This window comes from Porites lutea, chromosome 9 (assembly GCF_958299795.1).
Source record: "Porites lutea chromosome 9, jaPorLute2.1, whole genome shotgun sequence".
Lineage (NCBI taxonomy): Eukaryota > Metazoa > Cnidaria > Anthozoa > Scleractinia > Poritidae > Porites > Porites lutea.
The window spans coordinates 11,392,349-11,408,347 of NC_133209.1; the positions used below are offsets into that span (position 1 = coordinate 11,392,349).

At 39.8% G+C, this 15,999-nt stretch overlaps 2 protein-coding genes and 2 non-coding genes across 4 annotated transcripts; 2 read left to right on the top strand and 2 right to left on the bottom strand.

The window, feature by feature from the left end:
* Positions 1-4,969: 4,969 nt before the first annotated feature.
* Positions 4,970-5,051, top strand: Trnas-cga (transfer RNA serine (anticodon CGA)). Its single transcript has one exon. It is a non-coding gene; the product is annotated as a tRNA-Ser (tRNA).
* A 756-nt stretch (positions 5,052-5,807) lies between these two features.
* Trnag-ucc (transfer RNA glycine (anticodon UCC)) lies at positions 5,808-5,879 on the bottom strand. The gene has a single exon. It is a non-coding gene; the product is annotated as a tRNA-Gly (tRNA).
* Positions 5,880-7,501: 1,622 nt separating this feature from the next.
* Positions 7,502-9,587, bottom strand: LOC140947951 (uncharacterized). Its single transcript, XM_073397177.1, has one exon. The coding sequence runs from the start codon at positions 9,340-9,342 to the stop codon at positions 8,605-8,607; it is 738 nt and encodes a 245-aa protein (XP_073253278.1). The 5' UTR covers positions 9,343-9,587; the 3' UTR covers positions 7,502-8,604.
* A 1,292-nt stretch (positions 9,588-10,879) lies between these two features.
* On the top strand, positions 10,880-12,697 carry LOC140948616 (vesicular inhibitory amino acid transporter-like). The gene has a single exon (XM_073397882.1). It carries the CDS (start codon positions 11,357-11,359, stop codon positions 12,695-12,697), a length of 1,341 nt encoding a protein of 446 aa, XP_073253983.1. The 5' UTR covers positions 10,880-11,356.
* Positions 12,698-15,999: the final 3,302 nt, after the last annotated feature.

Below are 15,999 nucleotides of genomic sequence, written 5' to 3' on the forward strand. Positions count from 1 at the left end.
CACAGAAGGGGATCACCCTTTTATACGCTTTTTCGCAAACGTATTCGATGGTCAAATAACGTATCTCAATGCTGTGCATTTCATCTGTTACTGTGATGATGAATGAATCGGCACGCAGCAGCCAACTTGTGAAAGTGGGATCCTTTCATACTTCCAGCCTTGAAAAAGAATTCCTCTCAGGAAGGCAGGGCCTCATCTCTTAATATGACAAAAACTTGAGACCAACAAAACAGAAGTAAGAATCTAATCAGTACTGATGGATCTCAAAATAGTAGACGATAGATGATAGTAAGATCATAAGTAAAATGAAGTAATTAAGACAAGAAAGTGACTGGCAAATTTAGCACAAGTCGCTAGCCTGTTTTGTTGTCTATAAATACCCTTAAAACCCAAACCTGTTGAAATGCCCATTGTAATAGTAAGTGGGTCTTGTGTTAAGGAGGGAATATTAACTGTTGAAGTTAAAGTTATCTTCTTTCACCTAAATGAAAACTGATGCTGATTCTTTCTTTGATTTTGATATTGAACCAATAAGAATGCGATATTTGGGCTCATCAAGCAAAAGAAAAACAAAGCAGAATCAGAAATTTTTCTCACACTTCAGTTGGATTAATAAATTTGAAACAGAAGTTTTCCGGCATTTCATCCAAAAATGTTTTGAACCTTGTCCCTTACCTTACCCTTACCCTATTTTGCTTCCCCAAGAAGGCCTTTTTTGGAGGTATATTTTGCTGTTGCTGGAAGAAGTTTTTTAAGGTGAATTTTGGTAATCATCTTAGTACTTCTCAATTAAGATGCCAGTCTCTCAGAGATTTCAAAAATATTGTTTCGTCTTTAAGATTATCTGTCATCAGATCTTCATCTTCTCTTAAAGAAAAGGAAGCTAATGTTGACTGAGAACATGCCTTGACTGAAGATAGCCAGCCCCTTCTCCTCTTCCTAATGATTTAGTCTCCTGGATATGGCACAAATCTCCCGGTCTCCTGTATGGGTCACTAAATCTCCTCGATAAAATCAACTTTTAAGATTTTCTGTGCTTTAGTTTCAAAAAAGCTCATTTTTTTCCAAAATTAAAAAATGCTTTCAATTTATCATACAGTTTCTGCAGTATTATGGCCCATATTTCATCACTGAGAAAGATTATTAATTTATTATGGTCATTGAAGTGACTTCTGGTGTTCTTTATTTTATGTACGAAACTATAATGCCCAGAGCTACACCCATGTTAATCACTTTAAAGACTGGGTCGATTTGTGTGTATCAGCGGGGTGGGGGGTGGGGAGGGTGGTTGATACTGTAAAAGGAGACAGTTTCCACAATTTCATTGCTGGAGGTTGGGATCTCTGTCAAGGTAATTAGAAGCTTGGGATTCAATCTGCTATCTCCGTTTTCACAAAGTCAGATACCGTAAAATTCCGAAAATAAGCCCCGGGGATTATATTTTTCAAAGGCCCTTTTTGAGGGGCTTATTTTTGGAGGGGCCTATATTCAGAGGGGCTTATATATGGAGGGAAATTTGCGTTTCAAAATCGATTGGGCTAGCCTTATAGTTGGAAGGGAATTTATTGTTTTTGCTTTGTTTTACTTTGTATTTGAGGGCAATTTCCAAGTACAAGCCCCCAAGGGGGCTTATATTTGGAGGGGTGATTTAACGGAGGGTTTTCTGCGTTACGAGTTTGAGAGGCTAGATTATTGGCTTTGCATAATTCCACAGCCCAGTTGTTCAAAGGCAAATTACCTCTAACCTGGGGTTAAATTATACTTCAGGTTTCCTTTTCTTTTTTCAAAAACATTTTCTTGGATAATTTTCTCTATTCTTTTTATAGCATCAAATTATAAAATTGTAAGCAAAACTGAATTTTATATCTGAATTCAAATTTTGCACTAAACCTAGATCTTAACCAACCTTTGAACAACCCAGCCCAGATTTTTGATCTCCAAATATTCAGTATTCATTTCTTTATAAACCTCTCGTTCATTACTCCAGTTCCACCCAAGATTAAATTTAAATGCAAAGGAGATCCTCGCTGCTGAAGATGCAACTTATGCAGTTACAAAAAAAGTCTGAAAAAATTCAGGCTTGCCAGGATTTGAACCCTAACCTCTCCGATACCAGTGCATCACTATAAGGTCCCTTTAATCTGTTGCGTTAGCAGGCCAACAGGGGGCTGGGGCCCATTTCTCGAAAGTCCTGATAACTTTTTGAGCCCAAAAAGCAATTTTATGTTTGCCATGTTTGCATTCAAGATCATAGTTTCAATAATTTTGAAAATGATACAATAAAACTTTCAGTTTAAGCAAATTTGGCTGGCTTGTGAGAACTGTGCTACTATTCAACAGGTTGTTTAACCTGACATGCTACCGGACCTTTCAAGAAACGGGCCCCTGCAGGTCATTAACTTGGTTCCTCTTTCCAGGAAAAGATGAAGATGAACTAATGATTCATATATTCATAAAGATTAAATTCTTGTGACATGACAAATTAACCCATTCACTCCTGAACAACTGGTAAATGCCTCGTCCCATGTACACATCAGAGATTTCCCATTTAGCCTCAAAAATCCATGAACAGGCTCTCTTGTGGGGTGTAAGATGAAGAGAAAGCTAGAAAGTGTAAGCAGATGAGATGAAGAAAAGAGACTACTGCCACTCCCCAAGGAGCCCATTCACCCAATTCTGAATGGTGGGTTCTCAATTTTTTCCAGACCTGGGATTTGCCCTATTTGAGGGCAGAGATTCAAAACTTTAACATGAAATGGGGGCAAAATTCAGAATTTTAAGTACTATAAATCTTCTATCAAGCCCCCCTCTCAAATAAGCTCCCCTCCCTCTAATAAGCCCCCTCTTTTAGGGAAAGAAAGTTAATGAGACCCCCTACCCTTCCCCACTAATCTTCACCACTAAATGATTGACTGTATTAATCAATCATGACTGTAAAACTTCGTGTGGACTGATCTGGGATGGTTTATTCACCAACTGACAGTTCAGATTTGTTTCTGATCCTTGGCTACATGACTTCCAACTTCTTGTACTTGAGCTTTTCAACTTTGTATTCTAGCTTTTTGTGGAGAACTGATATACCATCGTCTTTGCTAAATTAAATAACCCCCCCCCCCCCCCGCCCCACCAAATAAGCCCTCCGTCTCTATTAGCCCCCCCAAATGGGTTTGAAATACATAAGCCCCTCAGGGGGCTTAATAAAGGATTCACAGTATGGATGGGATGTGGGACGCTAAAAATAACCAACAGAATTACGGGATTGAGTGAAAATTTGGGTTGGGGTGCTGGGATTGAAAAACCCTCTTGGGAACTAGGGTTGGAGACCATAAGAATGGAACCATCTTAGTCCTTGTTCAACTATGTTCAACATGCTAAAAGGTCTCTTTGAGCAGTCAACATTGCATTATACACTGTTCGAAGTTTAACGACTTTTTGTCATGAGTCTCAATGGTTTCACCATCTATCTAATGCTCTCATGAATTAACAAATGATTTCTCACAGTTTCTCGAAAAGTCACCTTCCCCCAACAAAAAAAAATATAGCAATAATTTGGAGCATCTGTAGAGTTCATTTCCAAGTTATATAGGAAATTGGATACCGTAGTCTAAAGAAAATGCCTAGCAGTCCTGTTTGATTAGTAAATGTGTGAATTGCCAGCTTGCTGCATTGTTTACATTATTCAGCCATTTCTTTAGGCTTTAACCTATTGTGAAACCTAACCTGAAAGTGACATGCTGCTGCCACCAAATGCACACATTCGCTGTTAAAATAAACCTACATCTCTGACAAAGGTGTCCAAGTCAGCAGGCTCCCAGGGAAGTTTCCTTTTATGGTTAAAATGGACATGTGACTTCTTATGCCTATAACCCCAACCAAGGGGGTGGAACTACTCCAGAATTAGCCTGCGAGCAAGCTCTCCTATTTAGGCGAGTGAAACGAGTCTCGCAAGAACGCGCGAGCAAGCGGCAAAGCCGCGAGGGGCAGTGGAAAGAAGCGTTCTCGCGAGGCTCGCTTTGCTTGCTTGCAGGCTACTCCAGAATTCAAGTGACGCGGATGATCAAAGGATTTTTTCGGGTTTGAAATTTTTGCTTCCAGGATTTTATGGGCTAGGAAAATTTGGGATGTATTTTTTTGGGTGACTTGATTTAAGTAGGGATTTCTTGGGGGTATTCAAAACAATCTGACGAATGGTATTGTCATCATATCCCGGCCTTGTAGTTCTGCAAATAAAATACAACCAAACCTGTTTTGCATTTAACGCATTACATTGCATCTGTTCTGTTTCATAAAACCGGTTATAATGCAATTAAACAATAGGCGATTCAATTTCTAATGTCTTTAGTTTTCGTCCTATATCATTTAATGCTTTCTGGAAATCTTTAAGGCTTAATTTTTACAATGATGAGCGAATAATAATAAAAAAATTTGGCATGGGATTTTCTAGGAATTTAATTTTTTGTCCAGGGATTTTTTTTTTGTTGGAAGCCCTACGGATTTTGGCTCCATTCGATCATCCCCGTCACTGAAATCTCAGGAGAACCCCCATGAGGCCTCCCAGAAAACGTATTTCTTAACTTCCCGGTTCCCCTAGAGGAATTTGGGGACATTTTCCCCCTTATCATGACGTTTTCCATCTCTAGGTTAAGTTTTGCCTCATGGAGATTATTGGGTAAAACTGCTGTTTATAAACATTTGTTGGGCAAGAGCTGTAACTGATTTTCATTAAAAAAATGTTGAACGGTGTGTGTCACTGACTGACTGTGTTTAGGTGATAGAGATTGTCATCTGCAAAATTTTGTCAACAAAATAACTGTGAAATATATGGCTAAAAAAACGAGAATTAAAAAGCGGTGAACAAGTCATTGCTTCTCACCTTTGGATTGAAGGCCGCCATACTGCATGTTGGATCCTACCCAGGCTACCCAGGCAAAGAAATAAATCTGTTTTTAACAACACATGATCACGTGTTGCTGCGATGGCCGAGTGGTTAAGGCGTTGGACTCGAAATCCAATGGGATCTTCCCGCGCAGGTTCGAATCCTGCTCGCAGCGATCACGTCTCCTTTTTCTCATACAGGAAATTATCTTTTTATATTATTTTCCTTATTGTGGTTATAAATTGCAAAAAAATAAAACAATGTCAGTCGGATAATCATCTCGCAAAATAACGCTTTAAACAGCTCGCGACGGTGAAAAAAAACGTGACTGATGACTATCAAATTGACGTCTTGCTTGAATTAACTTTGCTGGAACATTTTGGCTCAAATCTGTGTTTTGGAATTGAATGTTCAGTCTGTATTTCTTCTGTTGAGTCAGCCTGATTGAGTACATAAGACCGATGCTCAGATTTCAATAAACGGCCACACGAAGAGATGAAGGTCTCCCTCAGGCTCACAGTAACTCTTTTGAAGAGATTGATACAGGACACAATTCAGACGACTCCCGTCTTCGAACGGCAAAAATTTTTACCGTAAAAAAAAGCGGCGAAATGAACCTTTTGTTTCACAGTCCAAAACTAGAAAAGAGGGTCTCGCACAACGTTTAGAAAAGCTCTGAACCCTCCTGAACCAGCTGATCTGGAGACGAGAATCAACCTTGTTCCCAGGTAAGTTCCCAGGGCTTTCTCTCACTACGTAATCTCGTACCCAGATCTCGGTCTGCGATCAAGCAAAAAGAAAAGAAAAAAAGAGCCTAGTTTATTCTCAATTTCTCAATTCAATAACAGAAATAGAAGAAAAATACACTTATCATTTAATGTAATACAAAAAAAAATAGTTGAAATCAAACGAAAAAGGAAAATAAAATATGTGCGTTGGCCGGGAATCGAACCCGGGTCAACTGCTTGGAAGGCAGCTATGCTCACCACTATACCACCAACGCCCACGTGTCAGATTCGGCTGATTTTAATTTAAAAACCATTCTTACTTCACGCAGTGTTGGAAGCCATACGGGTAGGCGACCGCGTGAGAAATTACGGTGTCTGTATGAGAATCTAATGTCGAAAGTTTGCGTAAAACGACTGTTCTGAAAAAAATATGAATTGTAAATAGGAGCCCATGGGCTCCTGTTTGACCTGGTGTGTCCATGGCGCACCGAAGAACATAAAGTTGTAACATTCCGAGGGACTGATCGTTTAATACGTCCCAGGCGGCGGAAGGGGGGTGGGGGGGGGGGGTGTTGGAAAAGTGTGGTGTATCAAAACTTTACCCCCTAAAAATAATTACATATGAAAATTTTACCCCCCGTGGTAATAACAAATTTTAAAATTCACCCCCACCCCCCTTCACCTCCCTCTAGACCAAGCCTAGGCAAGCCTAGACAAGGGCTAGATGTGTACCCTTCAAACGGGCAAACTCTGTTCCAATGCCATCATTATCAATTACGTCCTTGTTCCCAGTTGTGTATGTGCAGAATTGCAACATACAACTCAGTCTCTCGTCTGTCATGGTCCTTCGTAAAGGAGTTTATAGTCTCTTCATACCGCTTAAGCTACGCTCAGCCGTGCATGTTGACACAGGATAACGGAAGTCAACAAAGTTATGAGAGCTACATACTGACTCCAGGATAGAATTGGAGTTGGCTTGGTCAAAAGTCTCAACCAAGGTCTGTGGCTTCACATTCGGATCCATTTTACTCCACTTAGTCACTAAAAGGATAAAGGAAATCCTAACACAAAAACACCAGTAAAATGCGAAAAACTTATCCTGATTTAATGATAAAATTGCTTCAGGAAATAAAAAAAAAATCTATATATTTTTTCCAGATTTCAGCTCTATGCATAGGCTTAGGCACAATTCACAGCACTGTCTTAATTTCTTTCCGGACTCTTCCCGGAGGTTTGGAGTGGGAATGGGATTGGTTCTCTAATAGGATAAGGCTTAGTTTAGTTGAACTGCGAATCCAGGGATGCTTGTTGTACGGGTTTTCGCCCTATCTTTTACTGTAAGTATGGGCTGGGATATAGTACTGTGCAGCTGACTGTGCGGCTACGACGTCAAAATGACTAATTTCCTGTTTTACGGAGGACGCAAACAAGCCACGACTAAATTGTCTTTCCCTTTCTGAGCTTTAGCCTGAATTTTAGACATTACCTCGAGTCACCTTCTCCCTCAGTTACTGAGGGAGTAAGCAACTCGAAATCCACAGGCTATCCGAACTTAGACATCGTTCTTATGAATTCAACTTCAGGAGAGTCCGCAGTACATAATCAAGATGAAGTAAAGATTGAAAAACGCGAATTCACTTTTTGACCTCTTCGTTGCTGTCGCCGTGTTCGGATCTTAAGGTCTCTACCCCGCATGTTTTTGCAAGCCGAGTGAGTAATGTGCAGAGAAACACGCGAGGAGGCAGGGCACAGAGAAGGAGGTAATTTCACCGAAAACCAAAATGGAGCAAATTTTCTTTTAACTTGTCATGAGGGGCGCCTCTCTCCTCCTTTATTTTGTCTTTATTCCCTTTTTGTTAGTTGTCAGCAAATAATTAAAAATACTTGATCAGTGAAATTATATGTCACATACTTTTATTCCCCAATACAAGCTTCTCAATAACATGTTGGCTTTATCAATAAGTCAACATGTTCATGATTGTGTTAAAACTAAGCCTTATGAATTAAATTAATAATCGCTTGATACGTCAGGTTTCATGAGTAAAAAAATGAAAGCTTCCGATTTCCAACCCTACGCAGCTCTCCAACAAAAAGAGGATGCGCCACTACCAAATTTCATTTTGTCGAGTATATATAGTATATCATTTCAGTAGGAAAAGGTCCCTGAATTGAACAAAATTTTCGTCAATGGAAACGTGCTAAAAATTACTACTAACTGATACACTAAGGTCATTAAATAGGAGATATTACATATCAGCGTGGAGATACGAAATTCCTCTTCTCCGTCTCGCGCTGAATTTTCATTTCGAGAAGAGAAATTTCGCATGTCTAAGCGGCCATGTAACGTTCTACTTATTATTGATATAAGCATCAATGAAATACCAAACCATTTCAATTTAATATTTTTTGCTGCGAAAGGCGCTATTATATTTTTATGTAGTTATAGCAACGGTAAGCTTTTCACGTGTGAAGACGACATGTTTAATATTTTTACGGCGTGTGAGGTATCATGTCTTGGCGTGAAAGCTATGACACCTGGTATTTCCAATCACTTGTGTTCGCGCGTGTTATAAGTGATTTTAGTTTACTGATATTAAACCTCGTGTAATGAATAGATACTTGGTTACCGTTTCAGGTCTGTTTCATTGAAAGAGTATAATAAACATTTAACTAAATAGGATTGCTAATGGTCAATCCATAGAATTTAGCTTTCATTGTCATTTAGTCGCGTTATTAAATCATGCAGGTCATCATTTTCCGAATCAGCTTAGTGCTGTCCCGTTTCTCCGTTTAATATCAACGAATCCTAGTTTAATTTATGAGTAGTATCGCCTCTTCTTAGGCCAACAGAAATAATCCTAAAACAAAACATTTCGGTGTATTAATTAAAAACGACCTCAACTAAACCTGTTTAAAACCACCTGCTGCAGTTCGCAGCTTGTGTTCCGGAACTTTACATGTTTATGGTCACGGCAGGTGAAGCCGCGCGGCAAGCCATTGTTATCTGCGGCCGGTGTTCATTAGCTCATCTAGAGATAGAGGAGGTGGAAGACAACGATGTGTTATAAGCTGAACTGTTTCGTCGTAGCTTTTATACTTTAAACCACCATCTAACTTCATTCTTTTTGAGAATTCGTCTTCAACTTTTCTATGGCGTGGCATAACAGGTTCCGGATAAAACGTCCTTTCGTGGAGCTCAATTTCCAAATATTTTTCCAGGGAAAGAAGCTCTTCTTGTTCCTTTTCAAGCTTTTCCAATATTTCTTCCATTTCTGCCAAAAGCTGTAGCTCTTCACTAGATAATGACGAATCTTCCTTAAAAGTTTTAATATCCGTGCTTGTAAAATTCCTAATGTCTGTTTGCAGAATTTGCTCCAATTCTGAAAATCGTCTCTTCAAAATAACCCTTCCGACTTTAAGTCGCTCGTGCTGACGTCTTATTTCTGAAAGTTCCTTTAAAAATATAATTTGCATCTCTTCCATCTTGGTGTCAAAACGATCCTTTTCTTCTTGACTGGAGAAATTTATTCCATGAGATTCGAAGCACTTATCATCAGCATCGCGGCAGCTATGTTCCGCACCCAGAATTTCTTTCCCTTTTCGCTTCAGCTCTATATGTCCACCATGGCCTATTTCTTCAGATTTTCTACATGTGGAAGAATTCCGGTTTCCTCTTTCAATCCAAAATTCACCGAAAAGAAGAGACCAGAATCGTTTAAATCTATAACACAATGACATGTCTTGAAGGCGTCCTTTGAGTATCTCGCGTCTTTTTCTCAGGAAGTGTCATTGTCATGAATTTGTGCCGACGGAACTTTCTACTTTCAAGGCTATCCTTTCCAACCCACACCAAATATAACGCGTCTCTTGTTGCATACGTACAAATATTTACCGGTGTCTCTTTAGGTGGTAAAATCCCAAATTTCAAACAGCTCAAATGAATTCGTCTTGCCCTCTCCAGCTAGGCGCGTCGCCTTGGACAACAGACTCTTGGAAAAAAGCTTTATTCTTAATCTGCCATGCGCAGAGCCAACAGGTGTTTAGAAGGTTTTCCCCTGTACGTTTGTTAAAACGCCAGAAATAAGTTGTTTTTTTCTCTTAACCAATCATGTGGTAGCATCGTGCTTAGTACCTGCTAACGTTGTGGCATTCCCAGTTTACAAGACGATAATCTGCCTTTACCCGAGTTTGCAGTTGTTTTTAATTGTACCTTGTTTCAGCAATTTGCCAACACACATTTAAAAGGAAAGTTGAAGCTTCCCTCAACAATTGTGTCATGTATTAGAAGTGTAGCACTGGCATAGTCTAAACCCGAGGTTTTAAGTATTCTTTTTGTCGAGCTGGTGACAATGAATTCACCTTTTCAAACAACTACAGTTGTTTGTGCTTTTTTTTCCACGTCCGTACTGCACCACAGTCGGGTTTCTTTAAAAACTAACATTCTTACTTTAAGTGAATGGCAATCTTCCAAACAAACGTTACGAAACTACCAACATCTCTTAGTTTTTTTTGGATGTATTTGAAAATAGCAAGAAAACACAATTGAAAAAAAAACTTCCGTATATTTCTCTCGTTTTCTCCCACTGGTTGTGACTCAGAAAAGACTGAAGAAAGAGAAATGTCGTATTGTATTAGGTGACAACGATTAATACTTTAACAATTTTGACCGCTTTAGTGCTTTGCATTCTGTCGACCTCTGGAGACGGTCCATAGTAGGCTGTCATCGGTTAAACTCATGCAGACTGGTTAACAGATGATTGGTGTATGGGGACGTACAATTTATCGACAGTATTGTATTTTAGTAAAATCCAACTAGTGGTCTATTATCAATGCTGCATTCTGATTGGTTGAGCCACTACTAGGCTATATGTTATAGCCCACTAGTAGCGAAAAGCGCCTGCTTTTTGGCGGCAAAAAAGGATTTAACTCTAGCTTTAACTAGCTAAAGTTGTTTTGTCTCGTCATTTTTGACCAACTAGTTGGATTTTACTAAAACAGTTATTCCTCTCGTCCTCATGGGCTATTGACTCAGAGCCCATTCGGGGTCGAGGAATAATTGTCAAATAGATTCCATACGATCGCAAATAAAGTCGCCCTTATACACCACGTGCCTCGGAGTTTATGGTTATCAGCCGCTGGATAAAACTTCGTAGTCGAAGGAATCTGATTGACTTGAAGCAAATGATCCATGTGATCAGTACCAGCTGTTTCATTTATTAAATAACTAACAACCTGTTATAAGAATATAACTTCAAACCAAGTATGTTTAGCTAAAGTTACAGGAAATAATCCGCCTTTAGTTTCGTCTCGACAGCCAGCTACTACTTATCCAGTGAAGCAGAGAGAACTTCTTTTTACAACACCTTCTGAAAGGTTTGAGTTGCAGTCATGTAATCAATGAATGTTTATTTTATTCAAGTGATTCCGCGGTGATCAGTCGAAGACAACAAACACCAAACTCAGTGAGTCGTCTACAGAAGCTAAACAGTATTTTGATCCAGCATCTTTGATTCAGATCTTCAGTGGGAATCCCGAGTCTACCAGACAAACTTAGTTTCACAATCCATATCAACAGAAATTGGGATTATGCTCCTTTAGAAACGACTATTTTGACAACAAGAGTTTTCTTTCTGGAACGAAAATCAAATAAAGTCATTAGTTTCGAAATATAGCAATACTTGAGCTTAACTCATACAATCTTTGGCCAATAATTTCACAACAGGAGGTTTGGACTCTTAGCTCTTGTACTGGTATGGTGGAAACAAAACAGAACCACGAAGCGAAGATCAAAGGCGATAGCGAAGAAACAGAAATACCAAGAATCCAGGAAAATGATAAATCATTGGACAAGCACTCGGCTTCATATGAAGATAAACTTGCTTCAACATTTGCAACCTTTTGGAATATATGCAACACCATTCAGGGGTTACCGATATTGGTGATCCCTTATGCTGTTAGAAATGGGGGCTATTTAGCAATATTAACATTATTACTTGTTGCTGTTGCGTCAAATTACACTGGAAAAACTATTGTTCGCTGTCTTTACGAAAAGGATTCCGAGAGTGGCAAACAAAAAAGGGTCCGCAATTCGTACGCAGATGTTGGGAACGCCTTTCTTCCAAAAGTTGGAGGTCATCTTGTCCTCGGTACACAGTTTCTAGAGTTACTATTCGTTGCCTCTGTCTATCCCTTATTAGTTGGTAGATTACTAGCAAAGTCTTTTCCACACATTGCCCTTCCCTGTTGGCTTTGGACGCTAATAGGTGGAGTTATTTTTGTGCCAAACATTTTTCTTAAAAATCTCTCTCAAGTGGCCTGGACAAGTATTTTAACGGTACTGTCAGCGAAACTCATTTTTATCACAGTTTTCGCTTACAGCTTATCAAAGATTCACAAATGGGAGATTAGTTTCTTGGATCATTTTGACGCCAGCACATACCCATCTGCTTTAGGAATACTGGTAGCAAGCTACTTATCACAACCATTTGTACCTCTCATCGAAGGGAGCATGCGTCATAAAGAGAAATTCGATTCGCTTATGAATTTTTCATACGGGATAATGACCCTTCTCAATGTAATAATTGGCGTGGTCGCTTATATCTCATTTCACCCCAACACAGCCGAAGTTATCACCAATAATCTGCCAGAAGGTTCATTTCGGCGTGCTGTAAACGTTATGGCGGCCGTGTTATCCTTCACATCATACACGCTGCCAATGTTCACAATTTTTGAAATCGTGGAAAACTCTAACCTCCCTTGCCTACCGATGGATTTTGGTAAATCTGTGTTAAGTCCATCCGTTATTGTTTTTCGCTTGTGGATGGTAACTGTCAGTGTTTTATTTGCGGCTACTTTTCCCGCCTACACTTATCTGCTAGCTTTTGTCGGTAGCATCGCAGGAATTAGTTTGGAGTTTATTTTTCCTCCTCTTTTCCACCTTAAGATTTACTCGTCAGAAATGTCATGGTGTAATATTTTGGTTGATACTTTTGTATTTATAGTAGGCATAACTGTGTCACTGACTGGAGCTTTCTTTTCCGGCCGGTCAATGATCCACACCTACAGTCAACCAATAGTTAATCGTTGTGCATAGTAGATGTATAAATCTATAAGAGATTATGTCGTATTCACACCAGCTAAACAAGTTTAATTAAAATGGGTTTTTTTTAAAAAAAAGTAATGAAGAACCTGAACACAGGCCTCAACACAGAATTCACTGAATTAATTCAAAGTAATGATGTTACATAACTTCACCGACAACATACTTTCCATCAATAAAAGCACGTGCAGTTTACAGCTTTTTAAACGAAAATAACTGTGTTTCACTAAACAGCTTTCAGGGTTAACGTGTTACTGGTGTAAATGGGGCTAAAGGCACTCATAGATCCCAAATTTACAAGCACGGTACAGCAGTCAGTTTAGTAATTCAACTGAAGACGAGTGAAATCGTCTACGAGGGATGTGATTCATAAAGAACAAGAATCGCCGAAAGGCGATTTTAACTGTGCTGCCAAGGGGCGATTTTCTGAGCGGAGGGGGCGGCTGTACACACTCAGGCTGCCACAAAACCTTGTCACCGACCATTGCGTGACATATTTTGAGAGTAAAACAAAAACTCATTTGAACAGTTGTACCCTTTTGGAAGACTTTCGTAACAAGAAAAATAAGTACTATTTTTAGTTCGGGGCTGTATATTAACTTTTAAATTTCACCATTATGAATATAAATAAGCAAGTTAGCCATTTCATTAGCATGATTTACACGCACCCCTCCCCCAATCCCTCTGACTAACTTGACCTAACCGGAAATTCCGTTATAATTAGCCATAAAACGCAACAGGGTCAGCTATACTGTTAGCAAGCAGTACATTTCTCTATTCTGGTTCTTAAAACTAACAAGGAAAATTAAATTGAAGATTTGTTTTTGTCTGATATTGCGTTTGAAGTCTTTCAAACTGTCCAAGTGAATATATATATTATTTTGACGTGACAATCCACAATGAGCACATTCCTTCGCGCCAGTAACGAATGACGTTTCACACGCAGAGCAAGAATCGCAATAAGATAAAAAGAGACATTGGCCGTCACATTTTAAACGGTTTTAACTTCAACAAAAAACGAAGAGAAAACTCGAAAGCGACCCATCCTACCATCTTTTGAAGAAAGCGCTGAAAAAAAGTGCCAATGATAGCTTGAGAGACGTCTTTATTCAATGGATGTACACACACACACACCCTCCCATGCTACACACACACACAGAGATTTGGAATCACGTTTTAGAAGGGAAAAACTCATCAAAAGGTTTAAACTTCAACAAAAAGTGAGGAAAAACCCCAAAAGGTACTCATCGTAGCATCTTTTGTGGGAGGCGATGAAAAAGCCCAGTACGCTGCCTAGCTTCAAACACATCTTCATTTATAATGGCTGCCTTCACTTAACTTGCTTTATCGTTATCAAGTTAATAATTGATAGTGTTCATTTTTTGACTGAGAAAATCCCCTGGGGTACTCCCTTACATTTCCCTTATACGTATTGGTCTGAAATAGCGTCAGGATTTGGAGAGCCGCACGGCACACCCCCACCACGAATTCCCGGGTATACCTAGCCTGCGTAGCTGGTGGTATTGTGTAGTAGTCGAGTGACATTTTGCGGCGGAGCCGTTGTAATGTAGTCGAGTGAGATTTGACGGCGAAGCCGCGAGAAATATTATTTCAACCTCGTCCCTACTCCCTTTTTTTGGAACAAGGCTTCGCCGCCAAAATTTTAATCTCGCACCCACACAATACCGCCAGCTACGCAGGCTAGGGTATACCCCCGAGGAGAAAATCGAAGGTATTTTATAAACTGGTTTATTAGTAATGCAATGAATTATTCTAAGTGGAATTTTCAGTTTAATGTCAAAGCTTTCTCTGATCTTCGTAAAGCTTTTTAAGGCTTTTGATGGCACATTTAGTAAGCACAATAATTCAGACTTATCTAGTGACAATCATACGAGGTCACCACTTACGTGTAGAAGACCGTAGTAAATTCGGAAGGTTGTCGCCCTACCAATTCTTTGTCCCTGTAATGGATTTTGACGTTCTGGTAGCTGATTTTCAAGCAAAGATTATTAGAAATCTTCCACGAGGAACAACTTAATTGGCCAAAGTTGGTCACTTACTTTTAACCCCGGCTGTTCACCGTCCTTGCTGTTTCCGCTTATGAAGAACGTTTATGGCACTATTGCTCTTGACCAGACTTAATTATCTACACACGGATTTTTGCTGGGTGTGAAACTCAGATCTAATTAGCAGTCAGCTGCTTTAGACTTGCATAACTCTAAAATATACGTGCAGTCTATATGGGGATATAAAACGAATCCGCTCTGGGCATTTGGTGGATTTGCTTTGCTCTTCGGATGGGGTTGCTTCGGGTTAAGCATAATACTCTGGTGGTGACCAGGGAGGGGGGCACCCAGCAAACAGCTAAAGCGACAATTATTGAAGGTGGTTTGACATGGTTGGACACAACACACAATACACCCCATTTTAAGTTTACAGGGTACGTACCACATCCCTTATGATATAATTGTAAAGGATTATTAGACACCAAAGATCCGGTTATTGGTTAGCGGGGGTTGGTTTTCTGTACACGCGGGTGAAACTGATGACATTGCGTAGCCCTTGGATCAGTGGTACCGTATCCAAGGCTAGTGTGTGGCGCAAATGATCGGGAATTCTTCCACCGCAAAAAGGTTTATCCATTTAAAGCTGTGCACTTCTCCTACCAAGATGGAAAAAGAAGCAAAAGAAAGATCGTCCATTGCATAGTCCCTTATGGCACAGGATCCAAACCAAGGGAACGTCGCACGAACATTAAAAACTAGCCGAAATATCGTCACGTTACAGTCTCGTTACGCAACATAATACCGCATAGATAACATTGCGGCCTAAGGACAGAGGGCTCGTATTAGGTAAGATGCATGAAAGATCGCGACCGTCGTGCCTCGCTTGGAATGCTCCGCATTTCGCCATTGCCTTCGGGCAACGGCTTTTGCGCCCAAGAATAAAATGATAAAAAGCAAGCGGCAACGTTATTTCTTTTCAAAATGTCATACACCGAATGCAAATATGGCGGATCTCTCGGTCGGCCCGGGTCTAGTTGCGCGAAAGCGAGGCTAGTGAGGCCTCGAGAGTTTTGTTTTGACTGCGCGTCTTAGCGATTCAGTCGATCAATATGGTTTCCTTCGAGTTGTTACGTGCTTAAGAGCCATCAAAGAGGAGATTTAACTCCAGCAGAGACGAAAGTTTATTATCTTCGCTTTGGCACGGTTCTTTACGAAGAAAGAAATGGATTAAAGCGATTCGGTGCGGCGAATGGAGGCACTTTACTATCACGGAGTTTAAAAATAAAAGAA